A 27364-nucleotide genomic window follows, 5' to 3' on the forward strand; every position below is an offset into this window, starting at 1 on the left:
TTTAGTTAGCAAATTACTTATTTATTTTTTTAATATGTCACCAATAAATGAGAATTTGGATTGTTTCTTTTTAATGGTTGATAATAAGGAAAAAAAACTGTTTAGTATTTTTTATTTACCTATAATAATAGTTACAATATAAAATATCATGTTTCATTTACAGGATGGATCTTGTTTACCTGGATGTTACTGTCCTGAGGGCATGTTTAGAGACTCACAAGGAAATTGCACATCACAATGTCCATGTGTTCATGCAGGTGTTGAATATACAAGTGGAAGCTCTGTGAAGATTTCCTGTAATGATTGGTAATAATTTTGAACTTATCACTGAGGCAGAAATTGTCTATAAATCATTAACTAGAAGCCCTTCACAGTTATAGACAAGCTAAAATCAATATTTATGAATCCTCATGAAAATCAAGGGCTGACAAGCCCAGACTACAAAAACACACAAACTATATATTTTTTCTCTCGCAACTGAACACTATCTTATTGATTTGTTGAAAAATACTTGTTTGTCAGTAGTTTATTGAGATTACTGAGAATCAGCATTAATAGATCGGAATGGACATTAACCCTTTCCAATCCACTGTCTGACCTCTGAAGACATGATTTAAGGCTGTACAGCTCCAATGTTGGAAGACATCCGTTGGGGTTCTCTTACTGTATATTGCCAGCCTCTCTGCTGTCGAAGCCTATCCAACGTGTCACCTCATGCAGTACTGGATTTAGCCAGCATATAGCGCCATTGTATACCGGCAGAAAAAGAGTGGGCCCCATAGGAAAATAGTGATAGTCACTCCCTTTGATGACGTGGCAGCCCTCCATCATACCTTGCACATGCTCATTATAACATGGGACTGGCTATTACAAGATTAACATCAAGCCGGCAGACGCATCTACTGCATGTGTATCGCACTTTTTCGCAAGTGATACACTACTTGCTATCGGCATCTACATCTATTTTTCTTCAAATGGCGAGGTGATCTGATGGAGTACTGTATATAAATTTGCTATGTATGTACGGGGGACAAGGCAATGGAAGGAGACTGATGTGATAGGTGGGTGGTTCCCTACGCTTTTACAACACACCCACTGTCCTCTCTTTGGTGTTTCATTTGAGGAGGGCGGGGTATGGCTGCTATTTAATCCTGGCTGCCCTGACACAGCTTCATAACCTCCGCTCTACCACCAAGGCCTATCTCTTGCTCCATTCATTTTTTATTTTTTCATCTTTTATGCTCTATATGTAGAACTGATGCTTTTAGTATTTGTCTGATAGCTCAAAATCCTTGATATTAGACCTTGCAGGGATTAAGGGTCTACTCTTTATTTTAGAGGTCCCTATCTTTAATCTGCAATTGCAAGGTTCTGATATGCACATAGCAAATCTTGTTGGATTTTGTGCTATCGCTTAAATAGAGGCTACTTGCTGCACCCATTCTGGTAGTTTCCTGGTTTATGCTCATGCTCATTATAACTGGGATACTCCCTGAACATTGAGTGTTCATTAGATAGTTAGGGCTAGTTTCCAGCCCGATTTGAACTACAGCCATTTAGTATCCACTACGCAGTGCAGTTGTTATCATACATAAGAGCACGTCTGTATGAATGTACTATATAGTTGGCGTGATCACATTTAGGTTCCTGATGAAGGGTCCCCATGTGACACAGAAACGCGTCGAACCAGAACCAACAAAAAATATATAAACCATCATCTTGATGAACCAACTATTATCTATGAACTATCATAACTATAATGTCAATGAGTACAACTACTACATTTTACATAAACAAGAATTGTGAGCTTTTTGTTATTTTTCTCTGCTACTCGGTATCTGATACACTATCAAATTAGCATTTGATGACATATATTTACTTTGTATATGCCTCCCGGTTGACTGGGCTAGGAATGCACATATGTGCTTGTTAAGGGAATCACTGAGACAGATAGATCCTCGCAATTAAGGATGATCAATCACTGTAGAGGACCCTTTGGGTACACTATTTGGAATAAATCTAAAATGTAACTTTTAATAATAATTCTCTAAAAACAATACTTTTTGAAGACCACAATACTAACACCTACATACAAACAATAAACATGAATGATATGTGACGATCCACATAAGGCCTCTTTGTTGAGGTGTCCTTTACGATATGATTAATAAATGTTAACGGTGTGTCTAAGCCGCTCATATACAGTTTTTTAGAGTCTCATCTATTCATATTTCTTACTCATTAGGTCTTATTCTCGTGGCCAAACATGACGTATTGGGCCCCTTTATATTTCACGGGCCTATTTATCCATCCCTCAACCCTCTCTTATGAAATTAGAGGAGAGGGTTTTGTAGACCTATATACGCTTGATGACCATTGTCAAAACCCCTCAGGGTCAAGTGCTGGGTTTGTTGATGCAGTAGCCCTGTTGGGGACAAACGAATCTAAGAAAGAGGCTTACTGCTTGACAAAAGCATGTGTTAGGGCCCTATTGCTTTTGTCATGATAATTTTATATAGGTTTAGACAGATGCACTTTAAGTGGATTAGATCACATTCATTCCAAACATCTAGGGCTATACGTTTTTTCTATTGCCTAGTATACATGATGTTGCATCTTTATTGGGAGACCGCACTGTGTTTTAAACTAATGGCAATTTTCGGTCATTCAGAATGAAATTGCATTTCACAAGATCTTATAGCGGTTTGATTTATTGATCTCAAATTATAGCCTTAACTCGACGCGTTTCCTCAGCTAACTGTGCCAAGGTGCTGATTCATCAGGAGTGTGATTAGTTCCAAGATGTTACTGCTGTCCTGGCGCTTTCAAAGTCATAATTCTCAGAGACAGCTTGTTTTATTATGGAACTAAAGACCCAATGTTTCCCCTTTCATTTTCTTTTTAAACTGCCTATGATCCAGCTCTGATAATGGCTGTCATAGATTGCTATGCACAGCTCGTGCTGCCTATGACCCAGCTCTGATAATGGCTATCATAGATTACTACTCAGGATGCACAGATCGTGCTCACTCTGTTGGCTCCAAGGTCTGTCAGTAGGCTCATTGGAGCCAACAGAGTGAGCATGATCTGTGCACTTGTGGGACAAACTGGAGCGAAGGGTACGACATCGCCACCCACGCCAATCTTCACAACAATTTCTTCTCACAGCCTCGCATGAGGAATAGCAACCTATTCCTGCCCAGACTTACAGAGAACTTGTGGAAAGTAGGCCTCGACATGTTGCCACTGCAATACAAGCAAAAGGAGGGCCAACACGTTACTAAACAGAATAATAAAGCACTTTTCCTGAAAAACATGCAGTGCCCAAAAACTTTTGTCCATATAGTGTATATTATACACAAAAATATATGAATTTTTACGTTCATGGTAATCACATGTTCAGGAACTAGGATAATAATTTCTCTTATATTACATAGTGTCTGCAATAAAGGAACATGGGACTGTACTTCAAATGACTGCCAAAAATCTTGCACTGTTTACGGTGATGGTCAAATACAAACCTTGGATAACGTGTGGTATAGTTTTGATGGACTATGTGAAAGCACTCTTATACAAGTAAGTATAAATTATGATTTTAGCTTCTCATAACCCCAGAATGATGTCAGTCATAAGCACTGAAAATAAATTCATATACAAGCATACTGTTGCAGTTTGTCGGTCGTGACAACGTCATGGCATGGTGGGCTCAACACAAGCAAAGACCTGTTGCCTTGTTAAGCAGGTCAAGGTTTAATGCACCATGTGCAGAGTTCTGCTGGTGCTGTCTGCCTTTGCTGCATAAATGCATGCTGGATTAGCCATGCCTGGGAGTAAGGTGGAGGTGTGGTTTTCTATTCATTCTGCCAGTTTTCAGGTGCAGACTGGCTATACAGTCTCACCCCTCCTGGTGATCAGTGCTGCTTATTCCATTCCATGGTGGAGATCTTGCAGTTTGGAGTTCTGCTGTGCTGGGTGTTTTCTTGACTTGCAGATAAATTGCTGCAGGTTCCTTTTTAGCTGTATTGTTGCTTTTCATTTCTGTTTTTGCTTTGCGAGTCAGTTTATCTCTCCAGGGACAATCAGGGCCCAGAAAGAAGACCGTGGGGCCGCCTTTTATTGAGGCAATGACTCCACTTTAGGCAGGGACCCGTTACCTCCCTGCTAGGTTAGGGCCAGGCTTCCTTCCCTCTCCCTGGTGTGGTGCTACTGTCCCGCATATCGTTGTATGCGGTTATTTCACTTGTAGTGCGCACTATTCTTCAGTGCATACGTCTTTCTACTAATGTAGTTGTGAACATCACCCTGCATCTGTGCTGAGTGTGGTGCTTTTCAGCCGCACGGACGTGACACATATATAAAAATGGTTTTCAGTTTCTATTTTAGTCTAATTTCTTGACTTTTCCTGATGACCTTAAAGGAATACTTTGGAAAATCAACTATAATAAATGATCGGTTCTTGCAACTAGCTGATTGTGGGATGGTTGCTCAATATTAGATCATGTGTCAGGTGTGTCTGTGTAATGCACAGAGTTGGAAGGAATATCATCACGCCTTAAGGGGCGCACCTAAAAGGTAATTGAGGAGACCTAAAAGACCATCCATGCTCCTCTGGGAAATATATGCAAATAAGGAAGATGGAACAATACCTCTGCAGCTCCACTTATTGGATGGCAGCATTCCTGCAAATCAATGTCAATTCTTTATACAGGTCTTTGTAACATTGATTAGGAATGGAAAACCAAGCCAGAATCAATACACAGACAGCAGTTTTGTTGAGGTTTTTGCCCCTCATCAGCATGAAGTACGAATCTGGCTTGGCTAGTAAGAGGTCTATGATGTGAGTTGGGAGGGATATCATCAGCTCTTAAGGAGAGCATCTAGAAGCTGAGTAAGGAGACTTATTAGGCCATGCATGGTCCTCTGGGAAATATATGCAAATAAGGAAGATGGAAGAATACCTCTGCAGCGCCACCTATTGGATGGCAGCAGACACCAGCAGTTCTTCAGAGTAAGCACTGCATTTTTAAGTGCATCCTTGCTCAGCAAAATATAGCTACGATTTTTTAGATCATTTTTTTACTTAAGCTGATTGAAATTAAATTAATAAAAATACTAACAGAAATAATACAATTGTCGAAGAGAAACATTTAATGAGTTTATTTACGTGGAAAATTGAAAACATGGCGGGAGCTTGTCTTTAAGGTCATCGAGGGTCATGAAGACCTAGCGGTTAACAACACTAGAAATTTATGAGGGAGTGCTGTTCAATTGTAAAAAAAATAATTATGAGTGTAAGAAGTGCATAGCAATATTCTGTAATTACTCTAAACCAGGTCATTAAATCAGGATTTTATTTTTACAGGATAATGAGGGTGCAGTCCAAATCTCGGCACTAAGTGTCCCTTGTTGTGAAAATGGAGTCACCTGTTCTAGAAGAATCTCCATACGCATGAAAGTATGTGTTCTAAAAAATGTGACATATTCTGTAAATAATAAATTGCCTGTAGTAGAATCTTTACTTTAGTTTTGTCTGTATTTTATCACATTGTGGCATTACATCACATCCAATAATCAGTTTGCTGCATGACTTACCCATCATCCAGTGAATCTACACAATGGTCACTGGTAAAGCAATATCTACTGTACAATAGACTCCAATAGACACTTGCACAAAACAGATCATACTACTGCAGATCCATTGAATTTCTTAGGCCGGCTTCACACTGGTGATAGGCTATTTTGCGTTGTGAAAGTGTTTGTGAAAATGCATAAAAATAAAACCAATAATTTTCAATGGTTTCATTCTCATTTGCGATGCCTTTACTACACACTCGCAGTGCTAAGAAAATGCAGCACTGTCGCTTATTGTTTTAAATAGGACCGGCGCCAGCAGCGCCTGCCCCATTGAAAACTTAGGCAGTCCATTGCGCTCCCCTGCCAAAACTATCACTGTTGTGACAGCTGTGGCAGAGGTCCACGATGCTATCCATTGCTTTCAATGGGGCTAGCACTGCTGTAGCCCCATTGAAAGCAATGGGTTGCAGGCAAGCACCGCAGCAATGATTTTCGGGGAAGGGCTTGAAATATAAACCCTTCCCTGAAAATCCTCTCTAGCTGTAAAGAAAAGTAAAAAAAAAATTGAACTCATGGTAACCAATCAGGGGCAGCACCCACCCGTCATTAATTGACCGGTGAGCGCTGCCTGTGTTTGGTCACAGCGCTTAGCCAATCACAGACAGCCCGCAGCAATGAATAAGTTACGTCTTTTTTGTTTTGATTTTCTTTACAGCTAGAGGGGATTTTTTTAGGGAAGGGCTTATATTTGCAACAGCGCTGGCCCCATTAAAAGCAATGGATAGCATTGCGGACCTCTGCCACAGCTGTGACAGCTATGGCAGAGCATTCCTTCATCCCTGTGGTCCCTGCGGAGATAGAGAAATCTCCTGCCATAGCTGTGACAGTTGTAGCAGGGGAGCGCAATGTACTACCTATGTTTTCAATGGGGTCAGCTCCATTGAAAACAATGGGCGATGGCGCTGCTTTTTCTTAGCGCCGCGGGTGTGCAGTGAAGGCATCGCAAATGAGAATGAAACCATTGAAAATCATTGGTTTCATTTTCATGCGTTTTCACTCACTTTGCAACGCAAAATAGCCTATCACTAGTGTGAAGCCGGCTTTATAGAGCCCTTTAAAATGCAAGCTGTGATACTAGTGTGAACAGAGCTCTTTTAGTAACTGTTTATTAAAAAGATAATATATCATTGTCTTAGTAATTTGTCTAATTTCTTTGATTCCATTTTGATATTGCTATTTTATGAAACTCCTTTTTCTTTTCTATTTAGAACACTTCACTGACAATACAAGATGGAACGGTTAGAAGTGAGCATTCACTATCAGACTGTTCAGGAACTGAGAGTTATTCTGTGACTACAATTGGCACGTACATTCTTGTCACACTGAAAAATAATGTTACAGTATTGTCGGATAGAAATACATTACTTACAGTGACGATTCCTACTGAATGGAGTGTAAGTCTTCAAAATGACTTTTTCTTCCAGGCTATTTCTACTTAACAAATGTTATTGAATTCTTTCACAGTTGCATTTTTTTCTCTTGAAACTGATAGAAGTACGCGTATTTAGTATAATAATTCAGGATTTTGCCACAGATTTCACCTATTGTTTGAAGATTTGATTGTTCATCGCATTATTTTGCTAGATACTAAGTTTAAATGAATTGGTCAGGGCTTCTAAAACAAGAAAAGAGAATTGAAAGAGAAATTCTAATTTATATTTAATTCGAGTTCCTAAAACTATAACAAAACAAATAATTACTCAGTCTGTCTCAATTAAGTCAGGTGTATAGTTCACAACAAGATTGTCGCTAAGTTAGCAGTAAAGGGGAAAGCAGTAAGGGGGAAAGGCTTTTTAAATCGGACGACTGTCATGTAAAAACATGCTGGACAGCTGTCCCAGTGATCATTGTTCCTGCGCTTACAACAGGAGCCAGGATCTCTCAGTGAAAGGAGGCACCCGCCCGCCTACATTCGCAGTAAACAGTCATTTACAGATGCCCGACTGCTTGTTTACACAGGCTGATTAGTCATTTGATTCTTATGCTTACACAATCCAAATGACAAACAAATATCATTCGTCATTTAGATTATGCAGGCATGTACAATGAAGGATAACCATTCAGATTCCTGAGATCCAGAGAGAATCTGAATGATAATCGTTCAGTGGAAAAGGGCCCTTAGCAGCAGGATCATTTTTGCATACTTCAAATATTGTTAATGAATCCTTGTTAAGATGTCTTCTATACATTTGTATCTCTGTAAATAAACATATCACTATAGATCAGCTGTGACACTTACAAATTTTACTAGACTACCTTATTTGGATTAGCCACATAATGAAGCACAGTTGTTTTCCTACCTAAATATTTGCTTATTATGCAGAATAAAGTTACTGGCATTTGTGGAAATGGCAATGGTGACAGGAAGGACGATTTGACAGCAAGAAATGGAATGATTGTTACAAGTGCAATGGAAATGGGAAATAGCTGGAAGAATAACCCATCTTGTCCAGACACAGAGGCTAATTTATTCCCATGTGATGCTAATCCCTACTGCAAAATGAGTGCAGTGATCAAATGCAAAAGAATGATAATGGATGAATTCAAACATTGCCACTCAAAAGTAAGAATTTTATGTAATTTTTGCTTTTTATTAATTACCTTCCTTAGAAGGCATATTCAGTACAAAAAAACCCTTTCTAGTACTTTTTATTTAAATAAAAGTTATGGGTTATTGCAAAATAGCATTAAATATTCAAATTACATTGATTATTACTGGAATGTTCTATTTTGTCAAGTCTTAATTTTTAATAAGTGATGAAATTTTTCAAACAGTATGTCATTTTCACTTAGGTTGATCCAGCATTATATTATGAAGCGTGTGTCAATGAAGCATGTATATGTGTGATGGATGGAAAATATTCTGGCTTTTGTACAGCTGTTGCCAATTATCATCTTGCCTGTCTTGAAGCTGGAGTATGTACTGACTGGCGTACGCCCGAACTTTGTCGTAAGTACTTAATCCAATTTATTTTTTCAAATTCATTAAATCTACTTACGATATTGAATTTTCCATATCATATATACTATATTATCAGAGATGGACATATTCCATGTGCAGCTTGTACAAACACCCAGGGTTCTGTAGCACTAGGAACTACAATCTGTATCTGTAAAACAAAAAAGCATTTAACGCAAATCTATCTATATACATATATAAAAATATGTGTGTGTGTATATATATACAGTATATATATATATATATATATATAAGAAATAGGATGTATGTATTGTGTGTATGTGCCACCATAACTCATGAACGCCTGGAGTAATTTCAACCAAACCTGGTACATATATAACTCATCCCATGGGAACAAATTTAGGGGGGATAAGACAGCCTCACTATGCCGGGGAAGGGGGATAGTGATGGCAGAATTGCACTTCAGCAGATGGTTTTTATTTCACGGTCTTTTCTAACACAGACTGCCTCCTCCTCATCATACACTAATCTATTACACAGATGACCTGCTCCTCCTCAAATATTAATATATTACACTGAGCCCCTCCTCCGCAGATAATATCTCACACAGACAACCACCTCCTCTGCTCCAACTACCACACAGCTTCCCACCAGCAGTAAGTCACTATGTACCACACAGAAATGAGCCCAGCACCCACTCTTATTAAATCTGTCCAAAAAGAAATCTGTGTTGCCCATAGTTGCTCAATCACAGCGCAGCTTTCATCTTACCCCAGCAGTATAAGAAGTGAAAGCTGAGCTGTGAGGAGTTGCTATTAGCAACAAAAATTACAGGGGAGGTCGGTGAGTTTTTGATTTTTAATTACGCTAGTATTACACAGACCTCCTGCTCCTTAGATAATAATATCTTACACAGACAACTTCCTCCTCCTCAAATACTAAGATTATACAGACGTCCTCCTCGTATACCAATATATTACACAGATGACCTCCTCCTTAAGCAGTAAGATATTACACCTCCTCCTCATGCAGTAAGGTATTACACAGACTACCTCCTCCTCATATACTAATAATTTACACAGATGACATCTTCCTCCTCATATACTAATATATTAAATCAGTACACTATATATATATATATATACACACACACACACACTTAAATTCCTTTCGTGTCTAAAAATAAAATACACGGGCAACGCTGGGTAATCAGCTAGTATATTATAAGAATGATGCAGTTACGGAGTGTTTAAATAAAGTCAAATGGTAATGTCCTAATAATTTTTCTTTAGTAAACTAACACTACACGCATGCTATGCAAGATCATAAAACTATACAATGCTCAAATAATACTGATATGCACTGCCAAAAATATCACTATAGAGTGGCAAAAAATATAAAAGCATACACAACTAAATGTAGATTTTAGTTATATAAACATTTACATATGTAGTATAGCATTTCTGGCGCCAGGTTTAAAGCTGTGGGCATAGCAACTGTGCAGGTGCAGAAAGTAGTCAGGGGAGAGCCAGGAGTTGGCAACAGGTGGTCTCAGGTTTGCAGTACAAATAGAGGAGGCAAGTATCGTTGTCAGGAAGGCAAGACAGAGGTCGGTATCAGTATGTCTTGGTTCACAGTACAGATGGAGGAGGCAGATATATATATATACAAAAGTATTGAGACACACATAGAAGATGAAGATTTCTATTTTTCATTCACATTTTTTAATATAGTGTTGGGTCGCCTTTGGCCTCAATGACTGTAGAAACCTTCCCAGGCGTGGCTTTTCACCAAATTCCAATAAATGTGTGGAGGGATTTGTTTTGAATCCTTGAGGAGAGCTTCAGATAGTGATGCAGGGGATGATGGGTGTGTTGGGTGTGCATGGATACTGCATTCTAGTTCGTCCCAAAGATGCTCGATGGGTTTTTGAGATCTGGACTTTGGTTTGGCCATTGAATTTTGCATATGTCCTGCTCCTCAAACCAATTCTCAGCACTGCATGCTGTATGACATGGTTCTCAGTCATGTTGATAGAGACATGGAGCTGTAGCAAAGTATTAGCAAAAAATAGGTAATACCACATAGTCCATACTGTCTCTTTACTTATTGGTGTTGAGGATGGACTTAACTATAGCCAATGGCCCTGTCCTTCCTAGCAGAAACCACTTCAAACCATAATGGAACCGCCTCCAAATTTCACTGATGGGACAATGTAGTCACATAGGAAATGCTCTCCAGGCAACTACCACACTCAAGCACGGTCATTTTATCGGAAGATGGTGAACTGTAATTCAGCTGTCACCAATACTTTCATCCACTCATTTACAGTCCAAGAACAACACTCTAATCACCATCTCAAGTGTCTCTGTGCATTTACTGCTGTGATGTTGGGCTTGTGTGCAGCCACCTGTCCATGGTAATCCTTTGCATGCAGTTCCCTACAGATGGTTCTGGTGCTAATAGATGTTTAATGTTCTGTGAGAGCTCCTAAGTGATTGTTTTGGCAGACGATGTGTATGATGCCTTCACAGCTTTTACAAGGCTTTGCTGTCCATGTTCTGTCAGTTTACAAGGTCTCCTTGACTGTGGCTGCACTGCACACACACTGGATATTTTCCATTTCTGAATAACATTTCCAGCAGTGGACATTGAAAGGTTTAAATGCGCTGTGATGTCCAGTACTGGATTGGTTGCAGCAGGTGACATCCCACCACCACACCCCATTGGAAGTTTTTCAACTCTACACCTCATGACATTCTGATGGTTTCTGTATTGGGATATGCCTGTGTGATAAGCTCCTTTATAGCTATTGCTCACACATCTGATTTACATATCCCTTTCACTTGTCAGTACAGGATTGGAAGGTGTCCCAAAATTTCTGTCAACATAGTGTATATAGATGCACAGAGATTTATATGTTTCTGTGCAATACATACTTAAAAAGACATATATAAATACATGCAAAATATTCACACCATGTTTATGTATTTGCTGAAGAACTTTGAGATGTTTGGCTGTGAATAAAGAGAGCCAGACGTGCAACTAAGAGCTCAAGAGCGCTGTTGCAAAGTCTTTAGTAGTTCATCCAATTATCATATGTTATTTTTAGCACTTGTATCTGCCTCTAGCAAAAGTGCCATTCCGCGACTATACCTGTACATCTATAGTTTTGCTCCTGAATTAGGTGTTCAGGAACTTTTAAAGGACAGATCCTCTTGCTTGCAATGCACAGTATAGCGTGACAGGAAAGTTTCCAGTTTCAATGAACAAACCACTGCAGTTCCTGTTCATCATACACATAGCTCATATTCCTAGTAGACTGTCAGGTTGTTAGAATTCAACAGATTCTCTTCTTTCCTAGGGGAAGTATGTTGTGGCGAAAACTGCAATTAGTAGTTTTCACTGGAGTCACATTTTTCCCAGAATTGACGAAACTGCCTTAGGGCTAATGTCCACAGATGGATTTCTGCTGTGTTTCACGCGGCGGAAATCTGTGGCGTTATTCCGCAGCTATTGGGTTCTATTCAACCTAATAGCTTTCTGCATTTCAATGTTCACGCTGCGGAATTTCATTGCAGAATTCCGCAGCTTGAAAGAAAGAGCGGCATGCTCTAATTGCCGTGGGAAAATGCACGACCAGCTTCCGTTGTTGTCATCGGAATCCGTCCTTCACACGATACTTCCGCTGTGAGAACAGCGGAAGTATCGTGTGATTACGCGTCATCGCCGGCAACGTCATCACCCACTGCCGGTGCATGCGCTCTGGCTCACCAGACAGCGGATCCGGAATGCTGAGTATGGGGTCCTTCGGTGACTCCATGTCATCCTCCACTGCGATATTCCGCTGGCAGAGTCTGACACAGCCTTCAAAGTATGTAATGAATGTTGCTTGCTGTGGATTCACATTTCTGCACCATGTTCTAATTGATAAGAAGATTGTAATGCAGCATCTGATCTTCAAAATTCTTTTCACTTGATCCAAAGGTTAATTTTTTTGGTAATTTTTATGTCCTTACAGCGGTTTACTGTGAATATTATAATAACAAAGGAGAAAATATTTGGCATTATAAGCCTTGTGGTTCAACCAATGTGAAAACATGTAGTAATCAAGATATTTTTGATGAGTTCTCACCATTTTTAGAAGGTAAGACTAATCAACGCATTGTATGATGAAGCAAAGCACCTTAAACAATGTTTTATATTGCTTTAAATTGTTGAATATTGTTGCTTATCACATACCAGAGTTGTGACATGTCAGTAGTTTGACCACCATACTGTGTTTAATGAAATGAATATGTACTATAAATACTAGTAAATTTACTACGAATATGTTATGATGAAACATTGTTTTAAATGGCGACACCCGTGAATTTTTTTTTCATTCATGTAGCTAGTCCCCCCAGGATATATAAGTGAGCTAGTGTTACCTTGGTTAGCTATTCCTCTCTGTCTGAAACCCCTGACTGCCTTCTGCTCAGATGGTCATGTAATCTCTGTTTTGATTAGTTCAGATCTACTTGGGTTTGTGTTTAGCTTCTAGTCAGTTTCTCAGTATGTGTCATCGTATTACATGAATCAAACCAAATAAACTGTTTAAACAGGGACACAGACACTTCAATCAAAGTTACTGATGATGATCAAACAGCTCCTGTACAGTTATAGATGAGATCACAGTTCATCCTTCTGACTGTATATGTATGGCTTGTAGCATCTTTAGGTGAATACAGAAGGTACTTATAATTAAACTGTCCACGCAGTGGGCAGAAATGGTATAGCCTCTAGTTAATGCTGCACTGATGCATCATGGGATTGATGTGAAAGTAACATCAAGATGGTGCCTTATGAGCATCAGATAAGAGGCTGCATGTCACAGAAGTGACTGCAATACACAGAGGAGACCTCCAAAGTGTGACAGGCAATTAAATGACAGGGTAGGGATAGAAAAATGAGTTCTTGCTGGAGTGGCCCTTTAAGTGCAAAACCTTTTTTCATTTGAGTATGTAATTATTAAATGTGATAAACACATTTTCACTTTGTTTTTTTTTCTGTGAAAGGATATCATTATAGGGGAATTGGTCATAACAAAGCAAAGTTTAAGGTAGCAATATGCAGTCCTAAGCTCTCGCTCACGACCTGAAGGTTGTGAGTTCAAACCCCGCATGTTTCAGGTAGCAGACTCAAGGGTAACTCAACCTTCCATCCTTCCGAGGTCGGTAAAATGACTAGCCAGCTTGCTGGGGAGTAATTTATTAATAAATAAATTACCTGAAAGTGCTGCGGAATAAGTTGGCGCTATACAAATAACAAGTCTCTTTCTCCTTTCTTGTTTTCTGGTTCGTAAAATATGAATGCAACAGATACTATAAATGGGAATCAATAAGACCGGTTTTCTATTTGACTCTATTGTAGGTTGCTACCCAAGCTGTCCTGCCAATGCCCCTTACATGGATCAAAATTTTATGCAATGTGTTCCTCAGTCAAAGTGCAGTTGTTCTTATAATGGTCAAATAATTGCAGCAAATTCCAAGTTTTACGACCAGTGTGGCAAAAAATGGTAACTATATGTCGTGCTATTTTTGCTTTTTAAACATGCATAGACCCTAATAGCGATGTAATTTCCTAATTGGCATGGGTAAAAAAAAAGGTGAAGTAAAACAGTGTAAAAACATAAAGTTTTGTGTAAAGTAAGGGGTCAATATCTTTTAATTGATAGGTTGTGTAACAAACTGTCCTCCGGGGGAGGGACGGCAGCGACACACTGGACTCCAAGTAGTGGGCAAAACTCACTTCAGACTTTATTTCATGCAACACACTCCAAGCCAAAACGAAACATAACAGTCCATATACCGTAAAAGGTGCACCATGCAGGGTGCTCAGGTACATTTCTCTTCAGGCTGTTTATATGGAACAGCAACACAAAAGGTCCGTGCGATACACTTTCCATGCACTTCTGCACCATGCAGGGTGCTCAGGTCCACCAGGTAGGTGGTATTCCTACTTCAAGCTGTCAGACTAAGAGCCTGGGAGGGAGATATACTCCATCCACAACTTCACCCTTTAACTGCCTACAGTTGGCATTGACTGTCAGGTTTAAGCATTTTTAATAATTATGTTTTTCATATGCAATTGTTACCTAACAGTCAGAGCCTCTGTCGTATATCCAGTAGAACATCGTGGACAAATCACTACACCATGCTATGCAATTTTGTAAATTAAAATGTCAACCACCATGATGGAAATAGGACATACTACATTATAGTCAACTGGGTCCATCGGGCTGAGTTACTGTTGTCTTTTGCTGGCTCCAGAACTTGTTTCATTTTTGTATAGCGCAAATATGAACAGAGTGTTTTAGGGGTGTATACAATAAACTTTAAAAATAAAAAATGAATAGAGCCTACTTTTAGTGCTAATATATGGAAGACAGACTAGGTTCTTACTCAGCCAATACCTTGGTGACAACTTTAAACAGTGGATATAGAAGTATTATGATTTGATATTTTTCAGGCACCAAATGAAGGCAGAAAAAAAACTATGCAAATTACACATAAATGTTCATATTCTGACATTTTCCAGACTGTAATAAAAGAGAACCATTTTGGGGGGAGGAGCACAGATATGAGATTGCCAATAATCTCATAAGTGCATTAGAAAATGGCAGCTACACGAATAGTGATAATACTGCCTCCATTGGTACTGGAATTCACGTGATCATCTGAAAAACTGACAAATGACAGAGCTGCTAGGTCTCTCCAGTCCCAGCACAACACTGATTGTTGTGACAAATATATTCAAGAATTGTGCATCTCGCAAAAAACAAATGTCACACAATATTCTCGGTCGCGTGAAAGTGTTCCAAATGGGAGCATGGTGCTGTGTTTTTTTCTGTACCTACAAATGTGCACAATTTGCGCACACAAGCTACAGTGAAAAATGCACTTAAGTGCACAAATATGCAATACTTATTCCCCAAATACGCATACGGTTATGTTAATCAAGCCTTAGGGTGCCTACCCACTAGCAATATTTTTTCTTGCGATGCGAGAGCGATGATTATGAAACCAATGATTTTAAATGGTTTCATACTCGTTTGCAATTTTTATTCTTAAGTCTCACAACGCAGAGAAAATATCTGCAATATCACTTATTGTTTTCAATCGGGCCGGCGGCAGCAGCATCAGCCCCATTGAGAACATAGGGAGTACATTGCAGACTTCTGCCACAGCTACGGTCCCATTGAAAGCAGTGGATTGCAGGCAACCCCCGCAGCGATGATTTTCAGGGAGGGGCTTGAAATATAAGCCTTTCCCTGAAAATCAGCCCTTGCTGTAAAAAAAGTGAAAAAGTAAATTATACTTCACTAGAAGAGCTGTCTAGCTCTTCTCTCTGACACACCAATCTTTTGTGTTTTGGAGACGGGATTGAAAAAAAAGAAACTATTGGTCTCATTGGTTGAACGCTCAGCTGTAATTGAATAACAGCGGAATGCTGCCTGTGATTGGGCACAGTGCTCAGCCAATCAGAGGCAGCGCTCAGCCATTCATCAATGAGACCAGCACTTTCTGGGGGTGGTCCCCACGGGGATGAAGAAATCCCCTGTCATAGCTGTCACAGCTGTGGCAGAAGTCCGCAATGTACTCCCTATGTTTTCAATGGGGCTGCCGCCTGCCCCACTGAAAAGGATGAGTGATATCACAGCATTTTCTCTGTACTGCGAGGCACTTGATCTCGCATTGCTAGAAAAAATAGGCACCTTACTGAGTATAGAAGACAGACTGTAGTTCTGCCAAGGAGAATGAGGAGAATGTACAGTAACAAGGCTGCTCAGAGTTCAAGGAAGCAAGGCAGGCTGGGACACACTAGTCTGCAACATATTCAGAGACTTGGGAGTGAAAGGGAAAACAACACTATAAGGCCTTAGTCACACGGGCGTAAATACGCGCAGAAAAACCCACGGGCGTTTTTACGCGCGTATATACGCGCGTAAAAACACACCTACAAAAGATAGAACATATTGGTGGCAATGGACATGGTCACGCGTTTTTTTTACGCGCGTATATACGCGCGTATTTACGCCCGTGTGACTAAGGCCTAAATCCTGCAGACAGCTCAGGTTGTCTACTAGAGTTATCTATTCTGCAGTGGTGGAGACTGAGCAGCCAGCATTTACATTATCAGCTTAACTTCCTCCTTCACAAGACACAGGCAACAGCAATGATACACCATTCACTTCTTGAAGTGTTTGACAGATGAGCTTATGTGCAAATACGCTCACCGCAACCGAGCGCATGTGCACATACACAAGATTTGAAGATAACAATAATCAGGCTGATACGTGCGTGTCCGCACATAATACTGTGATTATTGAGCTTGCAAGGCCAGTTTACGTGCACACATGATACTCCCTTTCTGTGTAATAGATGGCTATTTAAAGCCTAATAAGGGCCAGCTGTCTTCTTTTCCCAGCATAAAATGCAAGGTCACACCCTTCCTCTTCATATTTTTATTTAGGCCTTAGTCAGACGGGCGATTTTTCGCGCGATTTGCGGATCGCATGACGGATGCGCATCCGCAAATCGCGTGACCGTTGCGCGCAAGTCGCCCGGAAATCGCCCGAAAATCTGCTCCTAGCCGCATTTCATTAGAAACGGGCCGGAGCTGTCCAGCGCATTGCATTCAATGGAGACGGCAATACAGCTGCAGACAGCTCAGGTTGTCTACTAGAGTTATCTATTCTGCAGTGGTGGAGACTGAGCAGCCAGCATTTACATTATCAGCTTAACTTCCTCCTTCACAAGACACAGGCAACAGCAATGATACACCATTCACTTCTTGAAGTGTTTGACAGATGAGCTTATGTGCAAATACGCTCACCGCAACCGAGCGCATGTGCACATACACAAGATTTGAAGATAACAATAATCAGGCTGATACGTGCGTGTCCGCACATAATACTGTGATTATTGAGCTTGCAAGGCCAGTTTACGTGCACACATGATACTCCCTTTCTGTGTAATAGATGGCTATTTAAAGCCTAATAAGGGCCAGCTGTCTTCTTTTCCCAGCATAAAATGCAAGGTCACACCCTTCCTCTTCATATTTTTATTTAGGCCTTAGTCAGACGGGCGATTTTTCGCGCGATTTGCGGATCGCATGACGGATGCGCATCCGCAAATCGCGTGACCGTTGCGCGCAAGTCGCCCGGAAATCGCCCGAAAATCTGCTCCTAGCCGCATTTCATTAGAAACGGGCCGGAGCTGTCCAGCGCATTGCATTCAATGGAGACGGCAATACAGCCGTCTCCATTGAAAGCAATGCGCTGCGGGCGAGCCCGGGATGAATTGTCGGTAAGAGCTTAAATATATAAGCCCTTCCCTGCAATCCATCCTAAAATGTGTTAAAATAAAAAAAAATTGTATACTCACCTTCTGCCGGCAGCCGGAGCTCCGCGTGGCCGTCCTGCAGTGGGTGTGAAGGGGGTGTGAGTCAGACCTGCCCCCTGATTGGCTCAGCGCTGAGCCAATCAGAGGCATGCCTCACTCACACCCATTCATGAATTCATGAATGGATGTGAGTCAGACCTGCCCCTGATTGGCTCAGCACTGAGAGGCAGCAGTCACTCACCCATTCATGAATTCATGAATGGGTGTGTGAGTGTTTTCAGCCTCTGATTGGTCAGGGCTGTGACCAATCAGAGGCAGATCATTCAGCAGGCGGGGATTTTAAAGCCCCGCCGGCTGAATAGTGCCAAGAAGCAGTTCAGGAGAACTGACAGCGGCCGCGGCTGGACTCCGGCTGCAGCGGAAAGGTGAGTATACAATTTTTTTTTATTTTAACACATTTTAGGATGAATTGCAGGGAAGGGCTTATATATTTAACCCCTTCTCGACAATTCACCCCGCGCATGCCGGCAGCCCATTGCTTTCAATGGAGTGGCTGTATTGCCGCTCCATTGAATTCAATGGGCAAACATCGTTCTTCTCTGCCACAGCTGTTACAGCTGTGGCAGAGAAGAATGATTTGTCTTCTATATGTTCTCAATGGGCTCGGCGCTGCTGCCGCCGGCCCCATTGAGCGCATATACAGAAGAGAACAGGAATCGCAGATCGCAGATAGGTGCGATCTGCGATTTTTTTGTTCTATAATTTATCGGACGAGCGCATAAAAAGCGCTCATGTGTCCGATACCATTGCAAAGCAATGGTTTTATAAAATCGCCAGACGCATGCGCATGCGCAAATCGCGGCTAAAAACGCCCGTCTGACTAAGGCCTTACCTGCCATAGACTTTTATGGCAGCTTTCTGCGTAAAATGCAGAAAGATAGTTTATGTCCTATCTTTTCTCACACGTAGGTATTGTGCGCGAAAAGAAACGCTTATGAGAACTGACTCATTGAAATCAATAAGTTCTATTCATCACGTTTTGCGGGTGTGATTTTCATGCGCAGAAAAACGTGCGCAAACATGTTCATCTGTTTAAGCCCTTAGGGCTCCCACCCACTTGCGGGGGCGATAGTGCGTTCATAAAATCGCTGCGATATCGCAGTGAACAATTTGCGATTTTTTTGCGATTGCGCTGCGATTTTTCTCCCACTAAACTCGCATCGCAAAGCTCTATGTATTGTAACTGTCCTGTGATTTTTTTTTTATTGCAGCGTTTTTGACACTTTAAACTCAATTATAGAGAAAAGAATCGCAACGCATTCGCGCATGCGATTCTGCGATGTGCGATTTTTAGCCAACCATTGACTTGCATGGGTGAGGGAAAAATCGGACATCGCACAAATATAGGGCAGTCGCAATCGATAAAAAATCGCACTCGCGCTGCGCAAAAAAAATCACAAAAGCGCATAGCCACATTACAACTTATTTGCTTCAAACTAGAAATTTTTAGCGCTCTATCGCAGCGCTAAAAAATCACAAAACGCTAACGCAAGTGGGTGGGAGCCCTTAGTCTGAGCCTGCCATTGACATTGGGAAGGAGTGCAGAGACTGGCTAAATAAAGTTCTGTTCCCTCCATCCTTTCCTGTCCTAAAGATGTCTTGTTTGCACTGCAAACTATGAGCAAAACAAAATCACACAGAGCTGTTGCCCCCATATAGACTGAAGACTGGCACCCTGTGCACAGGTTGCATATATCTGAGGTTGCTCATGGCCTCCACCTGTAACTTAAGTATGAATTAATGACTAATATCTTTTGAGTTATTACATTGGGTTCTTTTTATGTTTTATGTGTTTTTTTTACATTTAAAAACACATTGCATAGCTGTATATGCAATTTTTCACACATGGGAAAAAATTGCATGTTGTTTTAATGATTAAAATGTAAAAAAATGCATTGCATTTGAATGCAGATTGCAAGGCATGCAAGTGTGATCAGATTATTCACTTACCCACAGGAAATAATTGGTGATTCTTGAAAAGAATTTCCAAAATGTTTACATTTAGTTATTTTCTATTAGTTATACTAGCATTCTATTTAGTTCAGCTGTACAATGCAATACTTAAGCAACTTATAATGAATACTTTTGCATTATGTTATCATAGACATATATCTATTTGTAAACTTTATGTGGAATATACAATATTCTTTTAACATTTTGGAAATATAAAAATGTAATGTTCAAAACAATTATTAGCTGGAAAAAATAGATAGCAAATATTAACAAATATTAATTACTTTGTTTTTACTGTTAGGACTGCTATTCTGAAAAAAGCATGCTGTGCATTTTGAACACCACATTATGTAGAGAACGTAAATTGACTCAAAACAAGAGTTGAGCGAAAGTACTCTGTCGAGCTTGATGCTCGTTCAAGTATTAGTGTACTTGATGGTGCTTGTTACTCAAACGAGCATCAAGCCGTGTTCGACCCCGCCCCAGTTTTTGGCTCCTCCCCACTGTGACGTGCCTGTTTTGGCCCCTCCCCGCCGCGACGCAGTGTGCGTCAATGGCAAATTTTTTTTGTCTGGCAGGCGGGGAAGGGGGATGGGGGGGGGAGAGAGAGAGAGACCGAGACCCCGAGACCACAAGAAGGAAAAAAAAAAAAAGGTCGGGACCCGGCGAACCACATACAAAAATGCTCTAGTCTCCCATTGTAGCCAATGCGGTTTGTTACTCGAGTAGAGCTCTTGAATTTTATGAAAAGCTCAACTCGAATAACGTGGAATCGAGCATTTGGGTGCTCGTTCATCTCTACTCAAAACATTAGCAACTCATGATAAACATTAAAGGGGTTCTGTCAATAAAGTAAAGTTTATACTCACCTGCATCCTGCCCTGCATCCCTATAGAGCAGTGGTCCCCAACCTTTTTGGCACCAGGGACCGGCTTCAAGCAAGACCATTTTTACAAGGCCCGGCAGGTTTGGGCGGGACATGGGCGGGGCTTTGGTTATATGGGCCGGGGTTATGAAGGGGGTTGGAGTTTAGTGCATACTTATTTAATTATGACATTTAGAATGTCCTGGCAGTACACACATAGGGCAGTATAATATACCCCCCCCCCCGCCTGGCAGCACACACATAGGGCAGTATATAATCTATCCCCCCCCAGCACACACATAGGGCATCATATAATTTATCTCCCCCCCAGCACACACATAGGGCAGCTCATATAATTTATCCCCCCCAAGCACAAACATAGGGCAGCATATAATTTATTCCCCCCCCAAGCACACACATAGGGCAGCATATAATTTATCTCCCCCCAAGCACACACATAGGGCAGCATATAATGTATCCCCCCCCCAAGGACACACATAGGGCAGCATATAATTTATCACCCTCCCCCCTCCAAGCACACACACAGGTCAGCATATAATTTATATCCCCCCCCAAGCACACTCATAGGGCAGCATATAATTTATCTGCCCCCCCCTAAGCACACACATAGGGCAGCATATAATTGATCTGCCCCCCAAGCACACACATAGGGTAGCATATAATTTATCTCCCCCCAAGCACACATATAGGGCAGCATATAATTTATCTCCCCCCAAGCACACACATAGGGCAGCATATAATTTATCTCCCCCCAAGCACACACATAGGGCAGCATATAATTTATCTGCCCCCCCCCCCAAGCACACACATAGGGCAGCATATAATTTATCTCTCCCCCCAAGCACACACATAGGGCAGCATATAATTTACCTCCCCCCCAAGCACACACATAGGGCATCATATAATTTCTCTCCCCCCCCAAGCACACACATAGGGCAGCATATAATTTATCTCCCCCCCCAAGCACACACATAGGGCAGCATGTAATTCATAGCCCCCCCAGTAATAGGTAGCCCCCCCAGTAACAAGCAGCCCCCCCAGTAACAAGCAGCCCCCCCAGTAATAAGCAGCCTCCCCCAGTAATAAGCAGCCCCCCAGTAGTAAGCAGCCACCCCCAGTAATAAGCAGCCCCCCCAGTAGTAAGCAGCCACCCCCAGAAATAAACAGGCAGCCCCCACCCCTCAGTAATAGGCAGTCCCCCCTAGTAGTAAGCAGCCCCCCCCAGAAATAAACAGCCCCCCTAGTAATAAGGACCCTCCCCCCAACCCATATACTTACCTCCTCCCTGCTGTCAGCGTCGCTCTCTCTCTGCTTGCCCTGACGTCAGTGTGCAGCTCGGCACGCTTCCTCCCCGAGTCCTCTTCTGCGGAACTAATGAGCAGGGGACTTGGGGAGGAGGATCCTGGCTGCACACTGAAGTTAGTGTGCGCCGGGATCAGCGCGATTACCAGCGGGGAGCTGCGGCGCCCCCGCTGGTAATCTCTTAAGTGGTGAGCGGCGTCGGCACGCCGCGGGCTACATAACACGAGGCAGCGGGCCTTGTGTTTAAAAGGAAAATTCCCAGCGGTGCCGCGGACCGGCGCTAGACACCTAACGGCCCGGCCTCGGTCCGCGGACCGGTGGTTGGGGACCCCTGCTATAGAGTCTAACTTGTGAAAAGAAGAGTTAAAAAAACAAAGCAAATTTACCAAATCCTGTTGTACTTCTTCCCTCCGTTGTTTACCTGCCACGTGAAGGGTCGGCTTCTGCGAGATCTTGTTGGCCGCGTCTAACCTCCGACATCCTTGGAGAGCTGACAGCGAGTGTGCAAGTGTATCGGGAAGGGGGACGCATGCACACTCACCGTCGACTCTCCGAGAACGTTGGAGGTTAGATGCGGCCAAGCCACTGACTCGGGCGGCAGGACTTACTGTCCAGCAGTGGTCGAAGCGGGAGCGGAAGCTGGAATTTTGACAGCCTCTGCCCTGTGATCGGATGGCTGCCGGAGGGACAGAAGAAGAGCAGCATCTTCCCGGTGAATGGCCCGTGATTGGGCTAATAGTTAAAATTGAATACAACAATATACTGTATAGTCAAAAGTACTTAAAATGTTGTTTTGAAATTTCCTTTCTCCTTTTTTTCAGTTCCTGTTTTAATGGAAATGTAATTTGCACAGGTGAGAAGTATTTTATTTTGTACAACCTATAGAAAAATAAAGTTAATAAGATCCAATTTGATCCATATCTGCTTATCACTTTCCTTTATTACATAATACTTTTGTGCCTGTATGCATAGAAGGGATTGTGGAACTGATGCACTGGACACATAATACAAAAACTACATCAGTTCTGCAATTTGCACTTAGAAACATAGTCTAAAAAAACTGTGCAAACTAAAAAAAACCCTAAGCTTTAAACAAAAGCATATATTGAATTAACCCTTTCCAATCCAATTTTTTTGCCACGCTCATTTTTCCCAGCTCCAATTTATTTTGTGCGGGAAAGAGGTTGGTGGATTACTTGGAACAACAACATAGAAAACCACACAAATAAATTACCTAATGATTTTATTAGCACTTTTAGATAAATTAAAAGGTTTTTATTTATTTTGACTTATAATTTTTTAGCGCGTTATACTTTTTGAAACAAATTGCAGGATGAAGTTCAGGCTTCCTAGTACATGTTTCACAGTAAGGCCGCCTGCAGACGGCCGGGACCCGACCCGAGCGTCTGCAGAGAGCAGCGCGGGCACTCACCTCTCCCGCGGCCCCGGCTCTCTCATGTGCCAGCTGCTGGGCAGCCGGCGCATGCACAGAGCGGGGCCGGTGGCCGGTGAGTGACGTTTCTATGCGGGGCTCTGCGAGCCCCACTCAGAAATAGAGCATGCCGCGATTTGTTTGCCGCACGGCCAAATCGCGGCCGTCTGCCTAGGATCGCGTTTTTGTTAACGCAATCCTATGGCAGCTTCCAGGGGAGGAAATTCCGCGGGAAATCCCGCCACGGAATTTTCGCTCGTGTGCAGGTGCCCTAAAAGGTGGTTTATCTCCTTCCCACTTTTTCAATTCTTTTGCTCACTATTATGTAAATAAGCGAGCTGGAAACAGCACTAAACAGCGCTAGATTCTTCATTTACTGAAAGCCAGATGTTCCTTCTCCTCTGCCCTGCTGCCCTGTATTCTCTGACAATACAGGAGAGGAGAAAGAACATGAGTGCAGTCAGTAAATGAAGAGCCCAGCGCTTATCAGTGCTGATAGTGAATGCCCGAATGTGCTTCCCTCCCCCTCTCTGCTGCCGGAGAACACCCGACACACTTTTATGTGAATAAGTGAGCTGGAAACAGCACTGGACAGCGCTCCATTCTGCATTTACTAAATGCCCCCGTTTCCAGCTCACTTACTGACATAAAAGTGTGTCGGGTGTTCTCCGGCAGCAGAGAGGGGGAGGGAAGCACATTCAGGCATTTGCTATCAGCACTGATAAGCTCTGGGCTCTTCATTTACTGACTGCACTCATGTTCTTTCTCCCCTCCTGTATTGTCGGAGAATACAGGGCAGAGGAGAAGGAACATCTGGCTTTCAGTAAATAAAGAATCCAGCGCTGTTCAGTGCTGTTTGCAGCTCACTTATTCACATAAGTGTGTCGGGTGGCCTCTGTCAGCAGAGCGTGGGAGGAAACAGCATGTCGGGTCTGTCCCGACATCGGAGCTATAGAGGAAAATAATGATGTCGGGGCAGCCCCGACAGTGGATTGGAAAGGGTTAAGAAGTTACAGTTAGCCCAACTCCACATCTCTTGGGTTGGAGTATGACTTGTTAGGTAAACTGTTAGGTAGTTTAAGACTTGAATTGCGGAATCTGTGCAGGACACCCTCGTTCAAGCCACCCATACGAAATTCTGTGTTCTTAGATTCACCTAATCTACTGTAAATTACTGTGCATTTGTGATTCCAAATACACAGCACATATCGGAAACAAATCTGTCATATCTAAACATGGGCTTATACTTTCTCCCACTCTCCTCACACTGCATAGAGTGAGAATGCCTGCTTGACTTAGTGCTGGACTGCCATGATCACAGGACTTTATCAGTTAGTAAGTTCCCTCTGAAGATTTAATGACTGCTTGTAATTCACTTTTTGAGTAAAGGCCCTTTTACACGGGACGCGTGCCGGGCAAACGATGCCTGACACTCGTCCCCGTGTATACTCACTCCTGTGCTGTTACACAGGAGCAAGTATCACTGGATCACTTACAGCGCGGCCAGCGGGGAGGCGGGTGGCTGGTGGAGAGTTCTTTCCACATTCTTCCCCCCGCCCATCTCTATTCACTGTAAGCAGTGGCTGTTCAGTACTGAACAGCTGCTGTTTACACCAAATAATGATCATTCTGCTTTAAGCATGCTTAAGACTAAACACCTGGACGATTCTCTTCCAGTCATTCAGTTTCTGCATGCTTTTACACGACATGATTATCATTCAAAACCACGGTGTTTTGAATGACCAGAACGATAATCTTCCCGTGTAAAAGGGCATTTAGAGGATTCAATTGGCTGCAGTAATACTCTTATTTTTTATATTAAAGTAAAGGGAGTATGTAGCCTGCAAGTGAATAAAGCTAATGAATAGCAATAAATGTTTTAAATCTAAATCATAAACTTGAATTTACAAACTAAGCTGCATATCCTCTAGAGGTTTTGAAACGGATCACTTTAAAGTTTGCAACAAATTGCCTGAATGGTGTGTCTGCCCAAATAGCCTGTATTTTTTTACATTAAATTCATTAGCATGTAGGTTTTTTTGTAATTATTATCAAATACCCTGGTATCATTTCAGAAGAACCATCATCACCAGCACCAACAGAGTACACAGGTACCATTTGAACTCCTTTTTAAACTGATTATTTTGAAGATTTTTAAATTATTTTAATATCCAGCTGCATCAGCAAGTATTTGTCTATGAAGGTACAACATGCGGAACACTTGTTAATGCAGTTATGCGCTAGTCTTCTTTTGTGCGAATATTGGATAGAAAGGTGCTCAGCCTAATGGTGGATTCAGACAAGCATGTTTATGTGCATACAAACCATGCGTATATTAGAACCATTGGTTCCCTATGGTGTGTTCACATGTCTGTGTTTTACAGGCGTGCAAATGCATGTACCTGAAAAACATAGGACAGGCGTGCACCATTGGTCCCTGGTGCATGTCAATATTCCCCAGCAGGGAGTCCCCTTGTCAATGAACACTGTGATAGCACTGTCACAGAGTTCAGTGACAAGGGGACTCCCCGCATGGAGTAAAGAATCCCTTGCCACAGCTATGGCACAGGATTTTTTCATCTCTGCTGGGGGTAAAGAATCCCCTGCCACAGATGGGACAGCTGTGGCAGAGGATTGCGATGTTCTCCAATTGCTTTCAGTGGGATCAGTGCTTCTGCAGTCCCATTGAAAGCAATGGGCTGCTGGCAAGCCCTGCTGGGATTTTCAGGGAAGGGTTTTAAATATAAGCCCTTCCCTGAAAATTATCCATAGAATGTGTTGTTAATAAAAAAAATATATACTCGCCTCTCCTTAGCTGCCGGGGCTCAGGTGTGTCCAGCCTGTCTTCTCCCTGCACTGCTCTGAAGCTCTTTCAGCAGGTGGGAATTTTATCTTATTATTGCTTTAGGTACAGGTTGTTCTCCAGGTGATTGGGATTGTCAACAAACTACACCACTCTCGGGCTGTAGTGGTGGCATCCCATACCCATTAACATTGCCACTGTAGCTCAAAATTGTCCATGTGGTAACATATAAATTAAACAGGAAGTCAATGGTAACAATAAAGTAAACCAAAATAAGAGGAAAACAGTAATTAGTAGCATGGGGACATGGCATTTGTTTTGAAGTTGATCATGGTCGCTTTTTGTATGTGGAGCTACTTGGAGTCTTTTACCCCTTCACCATCTTTTTACAGTGCTCCCTCCGACTCAGTCTTGACTGGGGAGTGGTGACACAGTCTTGCTGGGGAGCCATAAAACTGGCAAAAGCCTTGGAGAGTGTTCCCCTGCATGCGCTGGATAAGCTGCCTGATCCCCGCACCTCCCCTGCTAGTTGGCCCTTTGAACTGTGTCTTCTACCGCTAGCGCTGTCAGATGGGAACTTTAGCATCATTTTTTCTACCAGGGCCCTGTGGTATTGCATCACTCTCGTACCCCTTTCCTCTTCGGGAATGAGATTGGAAAGGTTCTCCTTATACTGTGGATCGAGAAGAGTGTACACCCAGTTATCTGTGTTGGCAAGAATTCGTCTAACGCGTGGGTCACGGGAAAGTCAGCCATGTGTGCCAGAGTCCCAGTACGCAACACATTGCTGTCCTTACTACGAGAATGCTCCTCCTCTTCAGCCCATACATGCTGAACAGATGACAGGGAAGCAGCATGGGTACCCTCTGCAGTGTGGCCAGCAGTCTCTTCCCACTCCTCCTCACCCTCCCCCTCCTCCAAAACCCACTGAGATATAGACATGAGGGTGGTCTGGCTATCAAGCGACATACTGTCATCCCCCATCTCC

At 42.2% G+C, this 27364-nt stretch overlaps 1 protein-coding gene across 1 annotated transcript in view; it reads left to right on the top strand.

Annotated features, from left to right (window-relative positions):
* Positions 1 to 25695, top strand: part of MUC19 (mucin 19, oligomeric) — a 176733-nt gene extending 151038 nt beyond the window's left edge. The window contains exons 39-48 of the mRNA XM_066589311.1: positions 164 to 306; positions 3438 to 3576; positions 5363 to 5455; positions 6843 to 7028; positions 7958 to 8197; positions 8428 to 8584; positions 12576 to 12701; positions 13967 to 14111; positions 22963 to 22994; positions 25649 to 25695. Of these exons, the coding sequence (XP_066445408.1) occupies positions 164 to 306; positions 3438 to 3576; positions 5363 to 5455; positions 6843 to 7028; positions 7958 to 8197; positions 8428 to 8584; positions 12576 to 12701; positions 13967 to 14111; positions 22963 to 22994; positions 25649 to 25695 (1308 nt within the window). The remainder of the gene's footprint in view (positions 1 to 163; positions 307 to 3437; positions 3577 to 5362; positions 5456 to 6842; positions 7029 to 7957; positions 8198 to 8427; positions 8585 to 12575; positions 12702 to 13966; positions 14112 to 22962; positions 22995 to 25648) is intronic.
* Positions 25696 to 27364: the final 1669 nt, after the last annotated feature.

This window comes from Eleutherodactylus coqui, chromosome 2, assembly GCF_035609145.1.
Source record: "Eleutherodactylus coqui strain aEleCoq1 chromosome 2, aEleCoq1.hap1, whole genome shotgun sequence".
NCBI lineage: Eukaryota > Metazoa > Chordata > Amphibia > Anura > Eleutherodactylidae > Eleutherodactylus > Eleutherodactylus coqui.